At 40.0% G+C, this 19,757-nt stretch overlaps 1 protein-coding gene across 1 annotated transcript in view; it reads right to left on the reverse strand.

Moving 5' to 3' along the window:
• The window catches only part of galnt9 (polypeptide N-acetylgalactosaminyltransferase 9), a 49,450-nt gene extending 31,530 nt beyond the window's left edge, over nucleotides 1-17,920 (reverse strand). The window contains exons 1-3 of the mRNA XM_037257841.1: nucleotides 16,932-17,920; nucleotides 10,562-10,742; nucleotides 3,207-3,373 (exon numbers count right to left, since the gene is read on the reverse strand). Coding sequence (XP_037113736.1) covers nucleotides 3,207-3,373; nucleotides 10,562-10,742; nucleotides 16,932-17,172 — 589 coding nt within the window. The 5' untranslated portion in view covers nucleotides 17,173-17,920. The remainder of the gene's footprint in view (nucleotides 1-3,206; nucleotides 3,374-10,561; nucleotides 10,743-16,931) is intronic.
• Nucleotides 17,921-19,757: the final 1,837 nt, after the last annotated feature.

Consider the following 19,757-nt stretch of genomic DNA (forward strand, 5'->3'; position numbering starts at 1 on the left):
CCCTCGCTACATCACGGTTCACCTTTCACGGCCTCGCTGCTTCACAGTGCATTGTGTTATGGCTACAGAAGAAAAAGAGAACATAGACCAGAGTCAGGCTGTAGCAGCACAGTCAGAGACGCAGTGAAATACGCGCGATTTGTCCTATTATATAGTACGTACTTCGTATTGATGATTTCAATTATTTCACTGTAGTTATTTGTAAGAAAGCGTTTGTTTTGTTAAACAATGCTTGGGCCTCGAAACAGGTTTTGTTGTTTGGTTTCAATTTATGCCTGTATAATAATGGTAAAAGAAACTACTACTTCTGGGATTTCGCCTATCATGAGTTCTTTTCGGAACATCACCCCAGCGAAAAATGAGGGATTACGCTATTGTTCAATTGTTGATTATTGTCCTTCTTTTCTGTTTTTACCTTTCTTTATAAAAAAAAGATGAAAGAAGGGAAGATGTAAATGTATTTCTTCTTTGAACATTTGTTCACTTTGCATGTAGTGAAACAACCACGTAAAAGAACAAATCATACATTTTCTGAACCGCTTCACTTCACTAGGGTTGCAGAAATGCTGGAGCCTATCTCAGCTGTCTTTGCCAGGTAAACATCCAGCGGTTTAGAAAATATTCGCTGTGTTCTCTTATTGATGAGTGTCCCACTTTAAGTGAGACAAATTAACAATGCATGATGCGCACAAAGTCCGACTATCATTTACGGCTAGCAGACACCCATCCATCCAATTTGATAAAGATTGTATTCATTAGGGTAAATATCTCAGATGCCATATACAATCGAGGGACGCATATTTCCCCCAGAAGGAGGAAACTGTGATCACGGCAGATTACAAAGAATATAGAAAAAATATAACTCCAAAAAGTAACCGTAAATAAAGCAAGAGAAGAATGCTGGCAGAAACTCGCTGACCATGGCGATGCGTAGGATAAAACTTGATCGAATTTCTCACTGCTGAACATGGTTGAAGTCTAACATTAAATAGATTAAAAAAAAAAATTATACTGCAGATGAGCATTTAGCCCACGAGTTGTTTGTCCAAGAATGAGAGAATAGTTCAAATGAATTCGATTTTTGATGTTCTTGCTCAGATTTTGATTGAGATTTAGAGGGGTTTAAAAGTGAGAGCATAGCTTTTATTGTTGATTTGATCTGGATCTCAGAACATAACCTGCTCCCAACCAAGTTAAAAATTCAGCATGTTTTCATGGTTATCTTGCCAGGTTAAAAGAGAGCTACCTTCAGAACACTGACAATCCCGTTTTAAGAGACAACACAGCTCACTAAGCCATTTATCTCGCCTTGTAGGACACCCCTTTGGGCTGAACTGGCACAAAAACAAACAAAATTGGCCCTGGCAGTCCGCATGACTCTTGACTGCCAGGTCGCTCCACAGCTGATGTTGACTGGTTCTGTTTGCTGTCTGCATTGTACATGATTAATGGGCTGCTTCCTTCAAATTTGGGGCCAGTCTCTTGGGTTAAGGAAGAATATAAGTATTAAATACCACTGTATCGGCCCCAAAAGACGATTATTTCCTGTCTGCCAGATGGTTAGTCCAGCCTTGCACAAAACTAAACCATTGCATTTTTATGGACCTCTCCAACAGGTCATTCAGGTGGATTTTCTGTCTGGGAAGAAATATCCGGTATATGCTTAACATCCAAATTTAGCAAAATAGGTGAAAACACTTTCTTCCAGCACAAATAAATGATTTAACTTTTGTTCAAAGACAACATATATAAAGAATAAAGCAAAATAAGTTTGATTTCAAACCATCATGTTCTCAATCGTTATTGTAGCAGAGACTGAAAGCTTGCTAACCTATTCATTGCATGTGGTCACGAGGTTCCACATACGGCAGATAAAGAAATAAGATCCATTTCCTGTGGAAATTGTGTTAATTGAAAAAGACAAACAAGAAGTCTGTTTTAGGTTTTAATAAAGTAAATGCATTAAGTAAAGTAGACTTAATACGTATAATGAAAATAATGAGTCGAGTTTGGACTATTAAAAAAAAACTTTAACATATTCCAAGTGAAAACAACAGCAACGATCAATATGTATTGCAAGGTTTTTGTTCTGAATTGTGTTGTGGTTTTTTGCTTTGTTTGAGTCCCACTAGTGAAGATGGAGGATGTTCTGTGTGTGCGCCTTTTCATTGAACTTGTGTTTTTAGAATTCTTTATACTCTGCCAACCTGAAGGAGACCGAGCGTGTTGAGTGAAGAGGGCCAAGTGTATTCTGGTGCATTGTTCTTCCTACACCAAACACGAAACCCTTTGTGATGTGGAGTAGAGCATCATGACCTTATGCGAGCATCGCACAGCATAAGGCTTTGTTCTCATCACCATGGAGACAGCACTATTAAATAGATTGGAACGGGATGAGAGTAGTCCCATCAAATTTGATTTTCTTTTTTCTAGCACTTGTATACAGACTGAATCCATTTCCTGGGGTTCTCCATTATGTTTCTCTGGAATGGTATAAATATTGATACCACAAACTGTACATTGTCATATCTCAATTATATTCGTACATTTTCTACGCTGCTCGTGTTCACGGTCAAAGGGAAGATGATCAGCTGCTTTTTTTTTTTCTTAATTTCCCATTTGGTTAATTATTGCAGGCAGACATTCTCAGATCCAAATCAGCCCTCAATAAACGTGCTTATTGTTTTTCTCCCCCATCCACAATAGCTTCTACAGTTGGTAACCGCTTCTCTTTCTGTGTCAGAGTTGGGTGTGGTGGAGTCAGGGCCAAGTGCTGGGACAAAGCTTTAAAACACAGGTTTTCCTTTGAAAACAACAACAACAAAGCCAAAATAGCAGAAACATTCCAAAAGTCCAAAATAAAATGAAAACTTCAGAGGGCAAAAAAACAAGCACATGGGGACTGATGCACTACAATAGACAATAACCAGAGAAAGACTCAGACCTATAGAAACTGAATACTCAGACTAAGATAACCAAAATGTAGGTTGAATATTAACAACTGAGCAGATAAGACAAACGTGGAAAATGAAAGATTTTTTAACCAAGATTGAACCCCGTATTCCAACTTTACCTTCTTGAGTCACACATTCCACAGTCTTCCAAATCATTCTAGTCATCTTAGTTCACATTTAAAAAGAGAACAAGAAAAAAAAACATGAAACAGATTTTGACCAGTATTAGTCTGTTGCCATTCTACTGCTTACCGCTGTCGCTGTTGTCATCCACTAAGATGATTTCCTTGAGTAGGTGAGCTGGCGTGTGGTTGACCACACTGTGAACGGAGCGTAGTATGACTGACAGAGCCTCGTTCACAAAGATAAACACCACAGAGATCTGAGGAAGGTCCTCTGGATAAGTCAGCTGCTTGCACCTGTAATGATAATTTCAACATTACAAATTGTATTCTGCAAGTGGTTTAATGTTTGTAGGGTGGGGTGTGGAGGAGTGGCAAGGAGTGCACAAATCTCAAAATGTGTTTAGAAAAAAAAAAAGACACGAGACATCTTGAAATAATCAGAAGTAATAAATAAAAAACAAAATGAATGTCACCAACCACTAATGGAAATAAACTCACCATGAAAGGAAACAAAACATGACTCAAAGAAATGTGACTCAGGATGACAACAACAGAAACAATCAAATGACCAAGACAGAGAGAAATGAGGGAACTAAATACAAGCAGACAGATGTGAACTTGAGGCACACCTGGACAAGACACAAGTGGCAGAGGGAGCCGATTGGTGGACTCGGGTCTGAGCTCATAAGAACAGCTGGAAATAAAAACCTGATGAGGAAGGCGAGGCCGAAAAAAAGGCCCTCAAGGAAAACACGAGAAAACTAAATCCACTCAAACCAATGTCAACATAAACACAGATTATCATAGCAAATTAATTGAAGACTAAAGTTATGAAGGCAACGCGAGACAATTTCATTTATAAAGCACATTTCATATGCAAGGCAACTCAATCAAGCAGAAACATCTACAAGTGCAGCAGTTCTATGCAGATATTCAAAAGCAAAACAGAAAACAGTAGCGCACAAAAATTATTATCTGAATCCAAATCTGAATGTTTCTGTAATGGTCATAACAGTGTGTCTATAAATAAATACAATGATTAAAATAAGGAGATTACGATAAATAATTCAGTAATTTACTATTGGTCATAAAATATTATAAATGTGCGAATTGAACAGGCATTTGTAGGAGAGCAAGTGGTCAATACTGTGCATGGGAATTACTTCTTTTGGAATGACACAGATATTGTATTGGACATCATTAGATGTAAAATACCTCATTTTTGGCCACATTTTATGGTAGCCCTTGCCATTATCACAGTAGTTTCATTGCTTGCGTTTAGTTCTATACAGATAATTAGTCCTACTTTTATAGTTATCTGGAGTTTGAGCCGATTTGGACCGATTGTTAAAATGAATTGAATATTTTACCATCTAACCCTTCAAACAACAAAGACAAGTATTTTATTCCTTCATTCAAGTTAAAGCTACCAAATCATTTCTAGCTGCGTACAATTTATTCAGGTATGCACTTGGACTTTGAAGTCTGATATAAAAGTGTTGAAATGCCATAAGCCTTTCGATGAGTTTCTTACATACTGTGAACTGACACCAACAGCACAACAAAGCCGGCATCTTTCCACACTGCTCCAATTAGGCCCCTCTCACAACAGTTTTATTTGCTGCAGACTACACTTTTTCCTTTACCGAATCATTATGCAAAGATAATCAAGTTGTTATTGCAAGTGGTGTGGCAGAGTGTTATTAAAAAAAAAAAATTAAACACTTGTCCTCAACTTTAGAACATCAAATTTAGAGGAATAAACTAAAGTGTAAACAAACCGATGAGTGGAATGTAACACTCGGAGCTCTAGAAGAATTTTCATCAACTTCAAGGTAGATTATATGCTGAAGTGACATTTTGAATTTAGCAATTGAAACCATTCATGCAAGAGCAGCTAACATATTGTTTTGTCAGAATTGATCAGTCTCATACCTCAGTGTCGTTATCATCATAAATTAGATGTGACAGTAAGTTTTAAGTGGAATCTTAAAAATAATGACTTGGCAGGTAATATGAATCACAAACTTGAGCCACAAATTGTTACAGACAAGAATATTTAACGTTTTATCTCCTGAGACAAAATAGACACTTGCTGCTCAAATTAAATTGGCTGTGATGGATAGTATTTGTGTAATCATACTAGTTCAGCATATAAAAGTTGACTGTCTAAATTCAGTTCCTTCACCACTGCTGTGGTTGTGTTCTCTTCGTAGACAGCATGTTTACCATCGTAACTCTGCAGGTGCTTTGTTGAACTGGGAAACGAGTGTGACGACAAGCAACTGAAGGACGGGAGAGGAAAGGCAACCCGCCAGGTGGATCCCAGCATGGTTCTGAGTCTACAGCCTTCTCCTCTTTGCCAGTGTGTGTCTATTGTCAACATATAATGATGCAAACATTTATATTTGATACCTGACACCAAACCACTGATTCGAGGTCATGGAAATCACAAGAGTTTGCTTTCTCTCCCTTGCCAACGGCTTAAGTAGGGTGCACACTTGTCGCCAAGTCAGCAAAGCTCATTTCTCAGATGTCTGTGGAAGATTATCCTGACCATTTATCATGTGGTGTGCTGAGAGAGATGTTTCTTTCCCAATCTGCTTGGAAAATGCCCAGGGCTAACAATCGTAAATATACTGAGACATGAAACGGAACGAGTAAGAGTTGAACGAACTGCATTCTTATTCTACTACTTCTACCAGATCTTTGTATTTTTTTGTCACGTTAGATATGCTGCCTCTCACAAGCCAGTCCCACATCGTTAGTACAGACACTTGATTTGTGTGATGTACTGTGTTGATCGATTGAAGTACCCCGCAGATTATAAGAGCAGAAAAAAATGAGGCTGTCTATCATGTGTGGGGTCACTTGCATTCTAAAAATCCGTTAAAACCCTGCTTTTATGAATGCGGTAAAATGTAATATTTTTGCTAAAATACCACTTCCACCTTACTCCATATCAAGCATGTCAAGATCCGGTCCTCTAGGGGCGCTGTCCTGACTGTTTTCCATGTATCCCTTTCGCAACACACCGCTTTCAAATACTCAGCGGATCATTTGAGCTGGGCATGCTTGCCGTGCCTATCAACAGAGATGGCAAATCCAGGTCCAGAAAGTAAAAACCGGGTCACAGTTTGGCTTTAGCCACAGGTGCTTCTAGTCAACCGGCAGGTAAACAAGCTCATTTGAGGAGAAGCATCTGTTAACCCATTGTAGTGTTAAAGAGCATGTACAGCTTATTGAAAGAGATACACTTAGATTTAGGAGTAAAATCAAAAATTCTGTTTCGGACTACTGCTCACGAGGTATGTGCCCTGCAAATATGCAGGCAATTCTTGATGTTTTCAGCTTCCAGGAATCATGTACATGTTACAACATAGGCCTCCGTATAGTGTTGTAAAAACAAGGTCGTTAAATGAACAATGGATCATTTAAATTGGCACAAATAGCAAGCAACTGTGTTGTCTGTGGCTTTTGCCTGCTCACACCATCATTACTCCAATCATTAACATGTGATGCATGAAAAATATATATTTTGGAGTGGCCATTTATTGTTATCACTCTGAGACCAGTGAAATCATTTCATTAAAATACATTCATCACATTGGTACATTGGTATTTTGTTGCGTTTACACGTCCAGCCAACAAAGAAGCTACGTTGAGAATATTCTGGATTGCAGAATTTAGCTTCATTTGGAGCCATGCCTTCAACTTCTCTTCTTAAGAAACATGGTTGATACTGCCCCCAATGTATTTTTTCAGTCATGTTTTCATGCCTATATGTTCTACAGTAGCAACTCTACTTGTCCCCTCTCACAGATTTCTCTATGGTCTGCCTAAATCAACCCTGCCAAGTACTATATAAATACAATGACAAATTTGGCAGTGAGTTTGTATTGGGATCTTTTCGCATCACATTTTGACTTTAGAGAGCCTGGTGCCACATTGCAGACGTGCAAGCAGCAAGCCAAAAAAATATACACACACATTTCCCTTTGGTTCACTGACCTGTCCGAGAGGCATTGGTTTAAGAATGCATGTAAATGTCAGACTTTCCCACAGATTCATCTTTTCTGGTTGACATGAAGAGGTGAAGCTCGATTTCAGTCGTGAAACCATATGATGACATTGATCCATTTCCTTAGTTATTGGATCCAACTGTAGGACATCGGTCAACCTTTTCATTTGTACCTGTCTACCTTGGTAGGGAAGTCTTGTAAAGCAGCAAGAGTGAGTGATTGAAGCATCTGCTTGAAATGGGCCTGAGCTCAATGGCCAGCACTCATAATTTGACCAAGAACAAGCTTTGACAGAAACAGAACGCCAGATTAAGATGTATTTCGAACATACCGCCCTCGTCTCCACCTGCGCCAGCTTGCAGTCCCAGCTGCTGGCTTTGGCTTTTCCCCCAAGGCTCGTTGTACATGCTGTGGATTTCAACATTGAACTAAATCATTGCGCTACCATGATGGTGGCATTCCAATCCATAAATATCGCCTCAGAGAAAGACAGATTAGTTTACTTCACCCTCTATTAAATCCTCTCAGAAGATATTCACTATCACTGGAAAGAGTAAAGGATGGATAACAGGAGATTCAAACACGAATAGATTTCAGATCTTTATACAGGATTCGCTTCGCCTGTTTCCTTAGTATCAGCCATCTCCTTGAATGGTTATCAGCCTCCCACACAAAGACAACTTCATGTCCAAGAATTGTGTGGGTGGCCGACCAACTGTGTATTAGAATTATTGAATATAGAATAATGTTTTCACAAAATATGCATCAAATCAAGTCAGATATGTAAAGATGTAACAGAGTACATATAAAATTATATATATATATATATATATATATATATATATATATATATATATATATATACGTATATATATATATATATTTTTTTTTTTTTTTTGGAAGTAATAGAAATGTATGTTTTTGTCTGTAACTCCATCGTTATTTTTGTTCCATTAACAGTAGTAATGCTACCATCATGTCAGCTTTTATTGGTTTTCTTCCCACGGACCAAAAAGCCATTATCAGACCAAGGCCACGGCCCAAGGACAGCAAATAGAACTTTACTTAAGTCCCTGTTGGTGTCTCGTCCAGATGAGAAGAACAAAATGAGAAAAAGAGGCACATGGTCAGTCATTTGGGTATTACATCATTTTTTTAAAGTAAATCACAATTTTTATTCAGCCAGGGATCCATCAAGTCTATTAAAAAAATAAGACTAATTTAACATGGGAAGCTAAATGGTCACCTCTCACCCATGTCCATCCATCCAATGTCTATACTGCTTGTCCATATTAGGGCTAACTCAGACAAAAGGCAAGGTGCAGCTCAGACTCCTCACCATATAAACACCTGTTTAGAGAAATCCATTTGCGCTTATATTGTCACCCTTGGACAATTTGGAGTCTTTAAAAACATGCATGTTTTTCAAATGTGGGAAGAAGCTCGAGTACCCAGATAAAACTCACACACGCACACGAAGAACATGCAACCTCCATACAAAGCAGCAAGCAGCAGACCTGCTAACCCGCTGTACACTGTGCTGCCACAGAATGACTGAGTTCTAAAGAACGAAAGTCGCCACCACACACACAAAAGAAAATTACCATCATTTGTAGAATTTATCTAGAGAATGGTTGTGAAATAAATAAATGTATTATCAACCAAGAAATCACAGTTTTGTTTTTATCAGAGAATGAGTCATGTACCTATTATAACATGTAACTACACAAAAGTATGAGTTGCTTAGACCCGCTTTTAGTCTGCTTGTTTCTGAAATATCATCATTTGAAAATTCAGTTTAATGGCTCGAATGGAAAGCCGTATAAAAGGAAGAGCAGCTTGCAGAATGTAATCTCAGCAACACAACTACCATTAAAGTGAACAAAGTAGGCACCATTTAATAGCGGAAGCAGCCACTTCAAAAAATCGCAAACCCTCTCTTCCCCTGTGTCAGAAAACACTTTCCTTTTTTTTTTTTTTATAGGAGGGGGGGGGGGTAAAGTCAATTAAAAATAATTTCCTAAAAGCTCTTCTACTCCACAGATACCCTCTGCTGACTTTATTAATTACCAAGCCCCTCCCCACCCTTTTCCTGCTTTTAGTCTTGACACGTTTCCCCTCTAAATAAAGCAGTGTGATTGAAATACATTGTTACCAATGCTACTGTCCTCAGAAGACTCTTGTGGCTGTCAGATTCCCAACCAGTGTCACATCCCCCACTCACATTGTTCTGACACCGAGTGATACTAATCCCATTCAGTTTGTAATACTGTATGCATCAAGATCGCACCCAAACATCTCTTGAGCTGTACAAATCATTCAATGGCTCTCTTATATGAGGAATGCAATTGTCTGGTTGTTTTAGATATGATAGGATGTGTGCTTAAGCCCCTGGAAAGAAATATGGTGTGTGTATTCAGTATTTCTATTCAGTCCTTGTTGGTGTGTAATGCCATTTGTATTTTCCTTTGTTCATGTTTTGGTTTCTTCTATTTTTTTATTGATTTCTATAGTTTGTGATTGCATGAGTGCATCTCTTGACTTCAGTGACTTTGTATGATTGTTTCGGTAATGAAGCCGTTTGACGCTGCAAATTTTTGTTTGAACATACTCGTAAGTACGTTGGAACGTCCTTGTGGGTACGTTTGAACACAATTGTAGCTAAATGCTGAAAAACGTAGCATTTTTTTCCCCAAAGTGCCATGGGGTATTGGCAACAAAAAAAAAACCTTTTTGTTTAAAACTTTGGCCTCCATGATACAAATCTGGTCAAAATTTAAGTAAATTTGTTTATGCATGTTTTTGTTTTTATCGTGCTAAAGTACAAACTAATCAGTCCACCGAGCGTGCTCATGATGGTGTCTTATCATTAGCCATGCTTGACGCTTGACTTAACAAAACTGCTGAGCAATGTAGAATTAAACTATTTCTGGAGTAAACAACTGAGTTCCAGCATAATTTGCAATTCCGGCAGGTTTGTAACACACACAGTTCCACTGAGAACTGAGGGCAGTCTGCACGTAATTATCGCCATAAACCACCCGCTGTGCAAGATTGTCCCAAAGGACCCGTTTTACATTTTACATTTACAAGGGTCAATTTGAATTTTTGTGTTTTATTCATGCAGCATTGCAAACATTCATTCTGCAACTCTCCCGGAGGATGAGCGGACATCTTGTACATGAGATCTTTTTAATGGAACAAAACACAATTTTAACTTCATAGTTTACTTTGTGCTACAGAGGTGTTGCAAAACTAAATAATGATCATAAAGAAATGGAGGGAGAGAACTGTACTTTGTGGAGACTTGTATGTGTTTTCACAGTAATGGAGCCCATTAACTGGTGCTGGAGTCGTGCTGGTCTCCAATTAAAAACCTATCGGACCAGCAGTTGTTGATGTATCGATGTAGAGACAACACGCATTCCAGAAAACGAGAACAAATTGAAAATGAGCATACTTTTTAGGCCTGTAGTCTGGGATCGTCCTGTCCAGGGAGATCCTGTCACTGAGCTGAGCATTGTAGCCATACTCTTCATACTTCCCCTCCACATCACGGCTGTCTTCCCCAAGTGAGGCGGCAGCTCCCCCCTGACCGAGTCCTCCGGGACCCTCCACCAACCCTATGGGTTTTGCTAAACCTGCCAAAAAAATGACATAGAACATCAGAGGTGGACGCAAACAGAGTGGGCAGATTTAGGTGAGCAGAGGGAGCATGTAGAATGGCAGCTGACTGACATTTGATGGCAGCATGCAGAGACCACAGGAGCAGCTACGATACAGCAAGGCCCCATCCTGAGGGCATCATTATACTGTCTGTCAATGACAGAGCTGCAAAACACTCAGTTGGACAAGGACATGACTGAGCTCCACAGCAGAGAAGCTGAGAGAGACAATGGTAGTAAAGCCACCACAGATAGTGGAAAGAAAAACGGATGAATGAATGACGACTGGTTGTCACATGAACACTGAACTATCACTTTGTGACAGATGGATTATTGTTCTGATTATCATTGTTTGCCTTGGATACTTACATACAAAGAGGAGGACACAAAAAGACATCATGTATATTATTGGGGTGTCATATAATATACAAAGAAGGACGATCTTATCAAATATAGTGAACAGTGGAAACTAAATAACAGTAATTTCATATTGATGATCATAAACAGTAAAGTCACAAAAAGTTAGAATTGGTGGATACTTGGCGACATTCAAAATTCACTGGCCGTCATTTGTTTTATAAAAAGACATAATAACAAACTAATTAAGGGACATAACTTGGAATAGAGACTGAATGAGAAAGTCCAGCCTTGATCCAACCAAGTTCTCTGAAATCACTATGAGTCTTTAGGTGTTTTTTTCCCTGTCTCCTTATGATCCTGAGCCCTTGGTCATCGGCTGCCCACGACACATTATGCTTTCTCAATCTGTTGGAATTAACAATAGGATTTTACTTGTCAGACTTAAAATACGCCTCTATGATTAAGGTGACTCATCATGACACCAACTTTAAACAGACGTCACTGTGACGCTGTGACATTGTTCAAAGGGGATAGGAAATAATATATTTCCTCCTACAAGCAACTACGTCCTTCTCTTTTCATTCAGTTTTATGAGCAACAACATTCTGACCACCTGCAATATATAAAAAACAATACAAGTGCTGCAGTACAATTGCCATATTAGGAAGATGTCGGAATACGGAGTACCAGTGAAAATTTCAAATTGAACTAAACGGGCTTCTCCCATGAGAGAGATTCAACATGGCCCGATCCAGTCAAAGTGGTGGCATTTTGACAATTATGGGTGGGGCTCACGTCACTGTGCAGCCATCTGGCATCACAGCCGTGTCACAAAACAACCCTGATACCCTCCAGAGGGGAAGGCCTCTCTGTCTCTGCTTGACACTTGGAAGCAAAGCATTGCATGCCAGCTTTGTTTGTTTATGTCCATGCTGTTATTTGGCTAACCCTCGTCTTCTTCTTCCGCTATATGACTTTGTATATTATTTATGATACCTTGTGGAGTGTGAGATGAGGGAGGTGTTACGCCACATAGTGCCACACTTTTACTTTTTAATTCGCTCAATCTCAGCTTTTTTTACACAATGGTGATCCCTTCCCACATAGCTTTATATGGATGTATACAGTACCATCAACCTGACTAAGCTTTATTTCTTGAAGTTCTTTTGTCCGAATATGTTTGACACAATACATACATACTGTAAATTCTAAATGAAGCTGTGTATCATTTCACCTTTTTAAAATTAAGACTCAAATTCAACAATGGCCTTGGCATAATTAATGACAAGAGTGATGTTTTGTGAGTTAGTGTAGATGGAGCTGAACATACAATATCAATCGTCCTCTTTGTCAAACAGGCCTATGTCCATCCATCCGTCCGCCCACCCGTCCGTCCGTCCGTCCATCCATCCATCCATCCATCCATCCATCCATCCATCCATCCATCCATCCATCCATCCATCCATCCATCCATCCATCCATCCATCCATCCATCCATCCATCCATCGGACCATTTACGAGCCTATCCCAGCAGTATTTGGGCAGTAGGTGGGGTACACCTGATCACCAACCAGTCGCAGGGCACACACAGACAAAAAACAAATTCACACTCACAATTACACCCACAGACAATTTGGCGTGGTAAAACAGCCTACCATGCAAGTTTTTGCAATGTGGGAGGAAATCCACACAGACACAAGGGGAACATGCAAACTCCACACTGGAAGGCCGGAGCCGAAATCGAACCCTGCACCTCTGAGCTAAGAGCTGTCATGATGAAAAAATGTTGCATGACTTTAGGGAAACAGTCTCTACGTACTATAAGGGCAGCAGTCTCTCCTTTTGAACATATTCCATTACTGTGAGTGGCTGAGCCGCTGACTGCTGATTTTCAGGTGAACCGCTGAATATATTATCCCTATTTTTCAAGGCTGAAAATTGATTCTTATCTGCTTGGGACAACGGTTTGTCAAGTAGAGTCTCATCTACATATCTTTATTGGATTTATATATATAAACTTCCTAACTTCCTCCAGCCTGCCTTCCTTGTACTGCACTCGTGAGCTATACATACTTGCACTGATGCACACAGCGATATTGATCATTAAGATACAACATGAGCTTTGAGTGTGCATCGTTGTGGAGGAGATGGAAGTGTGACATTTCTCCTCATGCTTCTTGGAATAGTAACAGCATGGGTTTCTTTGATATAATTGGGCATTATAGATAAGAAGCGTATCGGGTTCTGCAGCTGGGCTCATCCTATCGGCACCTTCAGACGGGAAGACGGCCATCGAGTGACTTCCATGGCTGACGAAAAGAGTCTTAGTGTAAGTCTTGGCTCACATAATTAAACGTCTAGTGCCAGTCTGAGGTAGAAACAGAATGGAGGCATGTTAACTGGCTGATAGCCATTATGTGTTCACAAAATACTTTGAGTTTTGTTGTTGAGGTATAGTAGATGTTTAGAGTTTATGCTTTCTACCCATGTTTGTGAGGGTTTTGTACAAATACTTTATCTTCATCCTCCATTCCAAAGACTTGTAATTGTTCGAAGATATGATTGTTTGTCCATATTGCCTCTATGATTGGGTAGCCACCAATTCACGGTGCACCCCGCTTCTCACCCAAGGTCAGCTGGGACAGTCTCCACCTTACAAAGTGAGAACAAGCCATACAAAATAAATTGGCTTAATGTAGAGCTTCTACCCCTCTGCATTGAGATGGGCCAGATGAGGTGGCTCAGACATATTGCCTCCAGGACCCTTCCCTGGTGTAAGGAGGAGGCCTCGGGAGCAACCCAAGACACGCTGGAGTGACTGTGTCTGTCTCTTGGTTGGCCTGGGAACACTTCAGAATTCCCCCTGGAAGAGTTGCATGAGGTGGCTGGTAAAAGGGAGGTCTGGGTTTCCCTGCGGATGCTGCTGCCTCCTTGACCTGATCACGGTTCAGTCGAAAATATATATTTTTTTTTAATATGTGTGTATTATCATAAACTCAGGAATGGCTATCGGAGCAAAAGATATATATATATTTCAACTTGGTATTTTAATCCATTTGATGTTTTTATTTCAAGCTATTCTATTCTTACTCATTTGAAAATTGTTATTTTTGGTCTAACACTTTTCACCGGCAGGATGTATGTTTAATTTGTGATATTACTTTATTTTCTAATCACAGACAGAATACTTGGTAGCTGGTGGGTGGAGGTGGTTGTTGGTCTTGTGGTGGGCTTTGATTGAGTGGGTGGTGTACACTGGGTCACTTTGCATGGGTTGGTGTCCTGTCAGTTCTGGGGTGGGGTTCTTCAAATCATGTTTTATTTTGCTTTTCTTTTTTTGTGTCACTCCCCTCTTAAACATTGTTCTGGATGACTGCACTTTTCAATAAATATCCATCATAATGAAAAGGGCTATGTGGCAGAAATGAAAGTCCATGGTCCACAGAAAAAACGTCCTGGCATGACAAGGATGCAGATACTCCATTCAGCTGAACAGGACAGATTAAAAAAAAGCTAACTTTTTTCCTCTTTTGTTCACTTTAATCATACCTCAACACACGACAGAGTTAACATGGCATGCATATCCTTTAAAAGTCGCACAATGCTACGGTTCTGTTCTCTAAGAAGCAAATGAAGGAAACATCTTCACAGATCACATCACTTTGCCAAGTCCAATATGGCTGCAATGTTGACGTCCACTATGACGTAAATGTTGACGTATATTACGTTAATATTTTCTATGTTAAGTGTTGCCAAGGGCTTGACAAGTCAGGCGGAGTCAAGACTATTGACTTCTGTGTGTTGCAGTGATGCATGAACAGAGTACAGTATAGAATCACAATGTTCAAAACCAACTCTTTGTAAGTTTTTCAAATGTGCATACGATAACAATGAGGCTCAACAAGTACAGATGAGGAGATACAGTATCTGTTGAGCTTAATGCACTATTTAGGGTCAAAACACAGCTTTAAGCTGGCTAACAAGCTTAAAACGTTTTCATCTGATTAGCGAAAGGCGGTGGCATTCACAGCTAAGCTTGGCCGCAGATAACCCTCAAGTCGATGCTTTGTGCGGCAGCTAACAATTGTTGACTGTTGTTTTCTTGTTGGGAGTCTGGTTGCCCACCATCAGGAAACGATCAAAAGTACAATTCCAACACTTGTTTATGTCCTTCAAATCTAATTGACCCTTGGTGTAACTACCGTGACATGGCATCAGGAGGCAATAAACAACAGAGAATGGGTGATTACTTCATATCGCTGCAGGACATGGTAATCGTCTCTGGCTCTCTGAGTCCCCCTTCTCACAATGGCAATTTCACAAATATGAGGAGTCATCACAATTTACAAAGGGGTTTGACCTGTGGATAGTCAATATTATGATGTTTGCTATTAATAAGATGAAGAAAAATCATGCAGGATTTGGAGCAGAATGTTTTCAGACAGAGATTGTTCATCCACCCATCCATCAATTCTCTCTACTATTTAGCCTCATAAGAAGAGGCGAGGTAAAGTGTATGGGGACACTGGCAAATGCAGATCACAGAGATTAAAATTATTAAAATTCCACACAAACACAGTGGTGAACATGCAGACCGTGCCAACTGTGATTCAAAGACAGAATATTTCATTTGGATGCAGACAGCAACATACGCTATTGCACTGCCCTATTTGTATTTCGGGTTCAGGAAGAGAGCCACTAATTAAAGGGCTTTTGATAAATTTGTGCTCTCTACTGGTGGCCAGTATGAACTACATCAACCCAATGGCATTCAGGTTTGAATAATACAGGAATTCACACAAATGATTTGATTATGAAATGATGAATTGAAAAGGTATGATTAAGTAGAGACCAGCAAGCTAGAATTCTTTTTACTGCATATCATGTCACCCCGCTCACTCTTTGTTTGATCTTCTGTGCTCTGGGAAGAGGTACAGGAGCCTGCGCTCCCGCACCACCAGACTCACCAACAGCTTCATACTCCAGGCTGTTAGGATCCTGAACTCTCTCCCCCCTTCTGCGTAGCGTCCTGTACTTTTGTGCTATATTCTGACTGTCTGCTGTATGCACACTTGCTCCATTTTTGCTCCTCTTATTTATTGTTATTTGTTTATTTATTATTTATTCGTCACTCTTATTTATTCATTGTTTGTGCCTTCTTGTTTTTATTTTTTTGTGTTGTTTACTTGTATGTATATTGTGTACTATGTCTTGTCACCGTGGGATAGTGGGAACGTAATTTCGATTTCTTTGTGTGTCTTGGCATGTGAAGAAATTGACAATAAAGCAGACTTTGACTTTGTGATCTTTACATTACATGACTTGACAAGTCACTCGACTTTTCCAAAATGTACAGGATTTACAGTAGAGCTGGCGTACAATAATTAATTTGACAAAATAACTAATAGAACAAAATAATGCAATTGGGTTAATGCTTATTGATAAAACATTGTAGCGACTTATAAATCAGTTTGAATGAAGATGACTGGATGTCAAATGACAGCATCTGAGAGGTTTACAGTAGCTACATTAATATTATGTAGCCGAATAACATGAAGTATATGAATCAAGTCTAGCTGCTACTGTATATTGTACTCGAATGCATTATGCTGCTTTAGTATCTTACCAAAAAAAAAAAGATGTGCCTGCAGAAGCCATAATGAGGAAAGCAATTGTTTTACATTGTTGAGTTTTCAACCAAGGAGATGAGACTTTGTAACAGCAAATGGATGATTATCAAAATATTATTATTATGTGATTCTTAATATTATCAGATTATCATGATGTGATTCTTAATCTCCCTACCGTTTAGTTGATTGTAGACGACATCCTCCAGCCTCTCCAGCCGCTGGAGAATAGATTGCCTGTCCACCAAGTTGGTAACTTTACCATGTCTGGCGCGCAACCTCTGATCAGAAGCCCGTCCAATTTGGACGAACTCCTCGGATCGGTCCTGGATCCTGCAGTAAACCGAGAACAGGATGATTCCCACAAACACAAGGATGTTGACGGTCAGTAAAGTTTTGATTTTGCGTGCCACGGCCATGAAAGTGACTTGCGTGTGGCCGCCGAGTCCCAAGTGTTCATGTGTGTCTTTGGCCAGCTACCGAGGTCTTTTTCATTAAATATCGCTCGGGTGTGCAGGTGGGGGGTCAGTGGGGTGCTCCGTTCAGGACCATGGACAGCCTCACTCGGGACCTCGCGAAAGGAGCAACGAGGACTTGAAGGTGCGGTACTCGGCGATGCTTCTCGTTGCGGGCGGTTTGCGCTTTACAGCAGAGATTGGATTCCATGGGACGCGTTTATCATCTCAAACAGCCAACGGCAGTTCCGAAGCATCTCCCTCCGTAACCTGGAACGTCACTATTCGGTTAGCCCCAATATGTCTCGTCCATCTTCCGGGAGAAACACAATAACATCCTCTTGCTTTTAGTAGATCTGTCCATTTGTGAAAATATGAAGCCGAGCAGCTTAACACCGCTATGTGCACACATGCTTCAAAATAAAATATACAATATACATAGGCGTATCTTCCTTTTCCTTGTGCAGTCCTTTGTTGTGGTCCTCCGACCGGAGGCGGAATCCAGAGCCGCTTCGTCCTAATAAAGCAACGATGTTTCGTGTCGGTGGGAGAGATACAGTCAGCCAGTGTGGCATGCTGTCTCTCTCTCCTCCACGCAGCTTCACAGCTCGATTTGCTGCGTCCTGACGTCCACGGGAGCTCGAGCATGAATAGTCATGAGCGGGAATGGCTTTAAAGCACACAATAAGCTTCACAACGTCCTTCTGCTTGACAGAGCAAATGTCTACTCTTGTTAACTGCTCACGTGTGAATAAAATGTCACTTGTTTCATCTCATCCGCCTTGAGTGGATTTTTTTGCGTCGCTTCACCTTTTTCCAACCTATCTTTGGATCCCGCACGTGCACAAACATTTTGGGGGTCAGGCGCACGAATCTTCCAAACTATTTAAACAGTGAAGCGGAAAACACAGGAATATGTGTTCAGCTTGTGTTGTTATGTCTGTTTACAAAATTAGCAGACTAGAATTAATAAATTAAAACTTCAGTTTCTCTCTCTCTCTCTCTCTCTCTCTCTCTCTCTCTCTCTCTCTCTCTCTCTCTCTCTCTCTCTCTCTCTCTAGGCCAGGGGTGTCAAACTCATTTTTTTGGCAGGCCGCATTGTCGGAGGGCCATTATGACTGTCAACCCAAATAAATGTATGAGCACCTCATAATATATACAGTAAAAGCTACAAAACAAACTGACAAATAACTCGTTTTCAAATCAGACGAGTAAAAACTGGTCAAATATGAAAAAAAAAAAAGATATTAAAAGTGAAGACAATTTGCAATTCTAGTAATGACACACGAATCTGATGCACGATTTGTCTTCGCGGGCCACATATAATGATGTGGCGGGCCGTATCTGGCCCCCGGGCCTTGAGTTTGACACCTGTCCTCTAGACTATACCACCCATTTGAGATATGTGCAATATCCACTTCTATGTGCACATATTCCCTGCCCCAGTAACCCCACCTGCTCAACACACAAATGTCAAAAACAAAACGTTATTGGAGAGCTTTTCTGACAAAAAGGAATAGCACGCTCAGTGACTTTGAAAATGTAAGCATTTAAAGGTACTGCCACATTTAATGCAGAATTTGAACCCAGAAGCAGACAGCAGACATGAGTGAGAAAAGTCTTTATGTACATAACAATAGAGAGCAGAGTTGGACAAAATCTTGCGGACAGTGTAAGCGGGGTGACCAGTGGTGGTGGTGGGGGGCTCAGAAGTAGGGCTGAGGGGACTCGAGGGGACCGGCTTCAGGAGAGAGACATGAAAAGTGGGGGGTGGACCCAAAGTGTAAACGTTTTTGTTGAGTTGTTCACATCTGTGAAAACAGTTTTGATTTTCATGTTTGTCACCACCATGTGGCTATTGTGTAGTTTCGTTCAAACAAAAGTTTTCCAGCCCCTCACAAACAACATGTTTAGGGACAATTTTTAAACAGCCAGCTCTATGTTAATCTTTTGATATCTCAAGCTGAACATTGTCAAAACCACCACATCTGCAAAGTACCGGCTCTTCGCAGCTAATTTCTTATCTCATTTCCATGTTTGTTTGGCTTTTAATAGTCCATGAAGGTAAACATGTCGAGTATGTTATGGTAAAATGTAGAAAATTAGAAAGTGCATATAGTGCAGAATTACACACAATCATACATTCTGAATTTTGGATATTAAATAATATATGACATGTGTTATTGTATTATGTTTTATTATGTATGGATTTACCCATCCCACACACACACAAACACACGCACAAACACACTTCAGTGGTTTGCAGAAAGTTTGGCTGCTCTAAACAGAATTATTGAAAGAAAAAGTTGCAGTATGCATAATGCAGTTTGGATGGGAACTGTCAGCACACAATTCAAATTCCCTTCTCGTCATAAATCTCCCATTTGCCTTTGCAATCTTTCCATCCACATTTCCTCATGAATTATGTGTCTAGAAAATCATGTATTCATGTATAAATATTTGCAGAGCCTTTTTTTCAATCATGTAGAAGCAGACTTGCAGGCTGCCCAAAATGCACTTTGATCTTACAGTATTTCCCACCCATGCCA

This window comes from Syngnathus acus, chromosome 9 (assembly GCF_901709675.1).
Source record: "Syngnathus acus chromosome 9, fSynAcu1.2, whole genome shotgun sequence".
Taxonomy (NCBI): Eukaryota; Metazoa; Chordata; class Actinopteri; order Syngnathiformes; family Syngnathidae; genus Syngnathus; species Syngnathus acus.